Below are 4,844 nucleotides of genomic sequence, written 5' to 3' on the forward strand. Positions count from 1 at the left end.
CTTAGATACCCTGGTCTCCCTCTGCAAATTTAAATCTGTATTACATAACTTCCTACAAGAAGAATGTCACTGCTTTCTCTAGTCGGGTCCCAACTGCAAAACTGCAAAATTACTGTATTACCCTGTATTTTACTGTCGTACACTTTTACTATTATGTAGACTATTCTGTTTTGTGTTTTTGTGTTTACATGTGATGTATTGTATATTGTATACATGCACTTTTATTATGTTCTTGTGTGATGTACCGCACATTTTATTGCTGTCTGATATTTGCAAATGTTATTGCTGTCATCTTGGCCAGGTCTCCCTTGCAAAAGAGATCTTGTATCTCAATGGGACTTCCTGGTTAAATAAAGGTTAAATAAAAAATAAAAATAAATAGTTGTGATTGATATGAGTTCTAACAGTCCTTTGAGTAAAGAAAAATGCATATTCATGTGGAATTGAACATGTTATCTACCATTCTCCTATAATGCAGATGAATTGCAATGTATTGGATTTCAGAACCTATCCTGAGGTGAATGAGCCATGCAACCCGGGAAATGTCACAAATCAAAGGCATATTACGTCTGAGGCACTTTGCCAAATTGTATTTTATTACTATTATTCATAATGGCTTAACCCTGAGAGCCAGCCAACATGCCAACATAACCATCTATGACAACGTTTTAGCCATACGCTGGTAAATCATTGCTTATTTCTTTAAAAGAGCTATGTGGGCAAAAATAAGAAGTGATTTCTAGGAGCATCATCAGAATGGTCTAATCTACATAAGTGATTACCGTAATTTGTGTGTGTGTGTGTGTGTGTGTGTGTGTGTGTGTGCGTGCGTGCGTGCGTGCGTGTGTGCATGTGCGTGTGTGTGTGTGTGTGTAAAAAGTAACTCTTGTTGTGCATGCAGAGGGAGCAACGTCAGTCAACTTATAAATCTAAATGCACGATATTCTTGTCCATTATGTAACGTCGTTAGTGTATCCCTTTCGCATTTGCTAATGTAAATTCTGACTGAACTCTCGGCAAGCAGAAAAATCAATACAGAACACTACCTTGCAAACATTAACATTACAGTCAGCATGCATCGCTGCAACCATCTCCGGCAGAGAGAGAGAGTTGACGTTCAAACCTCTGTGCTCTAGGTTCAAACACGCTGCCTTTGAGCCTTTCTGCTTTTAGTGATACTTTTTACACAATGTTTTCCTAGTAGAAAAAATAAATCCCAATGGCCACGGTTTAATGTCAAATTCCACAACCGGAGAGGAAGACGGTGCGGGAGGCGGGGGGGGGGGGGCAGCGATGAAGAGCTGTGCCCCTGTGTACCACTAAGTGCTTCATGGTGGGCTGTGTTTGTAAAGGAGCACCTATCAGGGAAAACAGCTGGAGTGGCCCGGGCATCTCATTTCGCTGCCCTGTTTTCGAGAGTGTCATTATCGCACATCAGCTCTATGTCCTGGAGACTGGAGGCGTCCGTTTCGTCCCCGCCACTGCTGCCGCTGTTCCTGTAGGCGACGCCCGCCAGGAACGGGTACAAGTTGTGGGCGTACAGGTCTCTGACGTTGTAGTACGGGAGGTCCGGATCATGCCCGTCGGGCGGATTCAAACACTGGCTCTCTTCTAAGGCTTTGTTCCTCTGGTAATACTTGGAGAACTTATTGAATATGATGGTGATAGGCAGGGCCACCACCAGCAGGCCGCAGATGATACACAAAGTGGCCACTATCTTTCCCACTAACGTCACAGGGCAGGTGTCGCCGTAGCCCACCGTGGTCATGGTGATTGTGGCCCACCACCAGCCCACGGGGATGGTGCCCAGGTCCGAATCTTCCTCCTCCTTCTCCGCAGAGTAAATGAGGGCCGAAAAGATGGAGATGCCCACAGACAGGAAGAGGAGGAGCAGGCCCACCTCGTGGTAGCTGTGGCGGACCGTGGCACCCAGCGCTCGCAGCCCAATGGAGTGACGGGCCAGCTTGAGGATCCGGAAGATCCTCATCAGGCGCAGGACCTGCACCACCTTCCCCACGTTCTCCAGGTCCGCGTTCTCCTCCGCGTTCTCCTTGTCCACCGTCTCGAAAGCCAACGTGACGTAAAATGGCATAATGGAGGCAACGTCGATGATGTTTAAGGGGTTCATTAGGAACTTCCTGGGGGAGGGCGCTACGATTAGCCTGATGGTGAATTCGGTCGTGAAGCAAATGATGCAGATGACCTCGAGGATGGCCAAGACGGGGTCCTCGATGGGCCGGTCGTTGGCGTCCACCATCTGGAACTCGGGCATGCTGTGGACACACATGGCGACGATGGAGGTGAGCACCACCATGAGCGACGCCACGGCGATGATCTTGGAGGCGAGCGAGTGGCCCGGATCCTCCAGCCTTATCCAGACGTAGCTTCTCGCTTCTGCACACCAGGAACCTTTGAACTTGACCAGGTCTTTGTCTATAGCCGAGAGATCCTCGAAGGACGACCCGAAGCTGGGCTCCTGCTGATCGTCGCTCCGGATGTCCCAGTCCCTGTCCTCGATGTACTCCTTCCTGCCGTGGTACCAGTCGTTGCAACACGGGCTCAGGTACAGCTCCTGGATGCCCCAGTACTCGATCTCCTGGCTGAAGGAGAAGACGCAGAGCTCCTCCATCATGTGGATGCGTCCCGTGCGGTAGAAGTGGATCACGCTGAGGAACACCCTGGGGTGCCGGTCGAAGTAGTACTCCTTGTCCGCCGGGCTGTAGTCGTCGCAGAGCTCCAGGATGGCCTGCTCGCTCTGGCAGCGCAGCAGGCGGCCCAGCCGCGTGTGGGGGAAGCGGAGCAGCGTGTCCTGGTCCACCTCGTGACGTTCCCCGCCCACGTTGAGGTGGACCTGGTCCTCCTCGTTCCCGCGCCGGTGGAGGATTTGCCCGTACCCCATGGTGCTGAGGTTACATGGGGAGCATGGGTATGGAGATGACAACAGGAATTGAAGGTTAGTGTGTACAGGCTTGAGAGGTGGGTAAACATTACACAATATATTACAGAAATATATTAGGAAAAGCTGTTGTCAGAGTCTATAGTCTAGACTGTGAATGACATATTTACGTGGAGATGTCTGATCAAGACACATTTGACAGCAATATTTGTAAAAATGCATTAGTCCTCTGCAGAAAATCAATAAAGCATTAACAGGAAAAAAAATTGCCTATTATGCGTTGCGAGTGAAGAAGCACTACAGGGCACCACTGTCACTTCTCCAAGTGCTGAAGACAAGTATAGGATTATCACCATGAGAGTCAAATTACAGTGCAGGCTATAGCTGAGTCAGAGGAGATGAGAGGCAACAAGTTGAAACTGGACCCACAAATTACTCCAAGCAATTATTAAAGCAAAGGTAACGTTATAGTTCCCAACATAGAAAGCCTGAATGATGTTCTGGTTTAAATGGGCTAGACTGGCCTATTGCCTATAGAAAGCTTCCTCGTGCAATACGTGGTCTTATCTTCTTTGTTTGGTATGGTAAGTTGGTCTTGCAAAGTAAAGCAAGTTAAGTTATAATGTGATGTTAGTTACTGTACCTGGTCCTGTAGCCTTTCTTTCCATTAAAAGTACTTGGGGTAGTTTAGTTTTCACATTCTTCTCAAAATCTTCCAGTAGCTGGTGTTTTGTCCTCTCTCTCTCTCCCTCTCTAGTATCTTCAATGTTGTTGTACGGTATCGAGGCACTGCCAGTCGCGATCATAGAACTACATGTAGTGTCAGTCACGGTGACATGCGATGGACTGCGGGCGCTCCTCTGCCACCAGTGTGACTCCACTCCTCATCCACGGCGGGGCAGGAGAACAGGGTCCCTGTGCGCGCGGTCGTTTTTCCTCTGATGTGAATACAGGGAGGGGCTAGAAATAAGGAGGAAAAAATTTAATACATTGGGGAGACACATGTGTTTGTGGAACCGTTATATGAATAATAGAGGCGTGGATGGGCGGTACTGTCTGGTACATGTTGGCTGCATATAGGCTATTTTGTGTAGTTTATTTTACAATGTGTATATACCCCCCTAATATACACTGTTGTATATACTAAATAGTATGTCCCTATGCCAAGCATGCCATAAATGTCACTATGAATTGAAAATGGGGGTCCCTGATGTAAACAAGACAAACGTCTTTCTCTGGTCTGCATCCCCTTAACAATTGTGTGTATATTGAGCCGTATTTGTACCCATTCTGCAATCTGTTAAATAAAGTTTTTCATTAATTTCATTCATTCCCCACTTGGAATTATATAACTAGATGTGATTGAATGTGTTTTTGCTCATTTGTGAATATGATTGCAGCTGTTGTTATTATGACAAAAAAAAGTTTAAGTGATATAGCCTCCATTATATTCAACTCGGGCAACACGTGGGGCTTCTCCCGATTATAAAACGGGCGCCTCCTCGTCCAATTAGCACTAACAGAAATCACCTGTATTTGGTCGGATTTGCTGAGCGCGCACCTCGTCCCGTCCCGGTGCTATGAGATAAACTTAAGCTTTCCGTTTCGTTTGGTCCCGTTACCAACTTAATTTAAAACAATACATAAATAGCAGGGAATCAAAGTATAGCAGTCGTGCCACTGTTGTGCCATGGGACGTTTTCTTGGATCCGGGTTTGTACATGATATATATTCTTGTCAAATGTTTTCGAGTTTTTAGGGCATGTGTTTCTTTGCTTTATTCAAAACCACATGATCTCTTCCAGGTGGTTCGTTATTCTCATGACGACTGTAAGCAGCATAGGCGCACAACAGGAGGCCAGATCTATTGGTAAGCACTCTTTGCTTTGCCCTATTAGATATGCATAGACTACTATAAATTGACTTTCTGCTGTAGGCTGCTCACTAA

The 4,844-nt window shown here is 46.7% G+C and overlaps 1 protein-coding gene across 1 annotated transcript; it reads right to left on the reverse strand.

Moving 5' to 3' along the window:
- Positions 1-1,393: 1,393 nt before the first annotated feature.
- On the reverse strand, positions 1,394-2,899 carry LOC311228674 (delayed-rectifier potassium channel regulatory subunit KCNS3-like; the record flags this gene model as incomplete). The annotated part of the gene is made up of 1 exon (XM_084314612.1): positions 1,394-2,899. The coding sequence occupies one exon, from the start codon at positions 2,897-2,899 to the stop codon at positions 1,394-1,396; it is 1,506 nt and encodes a 501-aa protein (XP_084170738.1).
- Between the last annotated feature and the right edge of the window lie 1,945 nt (positions 2,900-4,844).

The sequence above is a fragment of the Notolepis coatsorum genome (genome assembly GCF_963971535.1).
Source record: "Notolepis coatsorum genome assembly, chromosome: 5".
Classification (NCBI taxonomy): Eukaryota; Metazoa; Chordata; class Actinopteri; order Aulopiformes; family Paralepididae; genus Notolepis; species Notolepis coatsorum.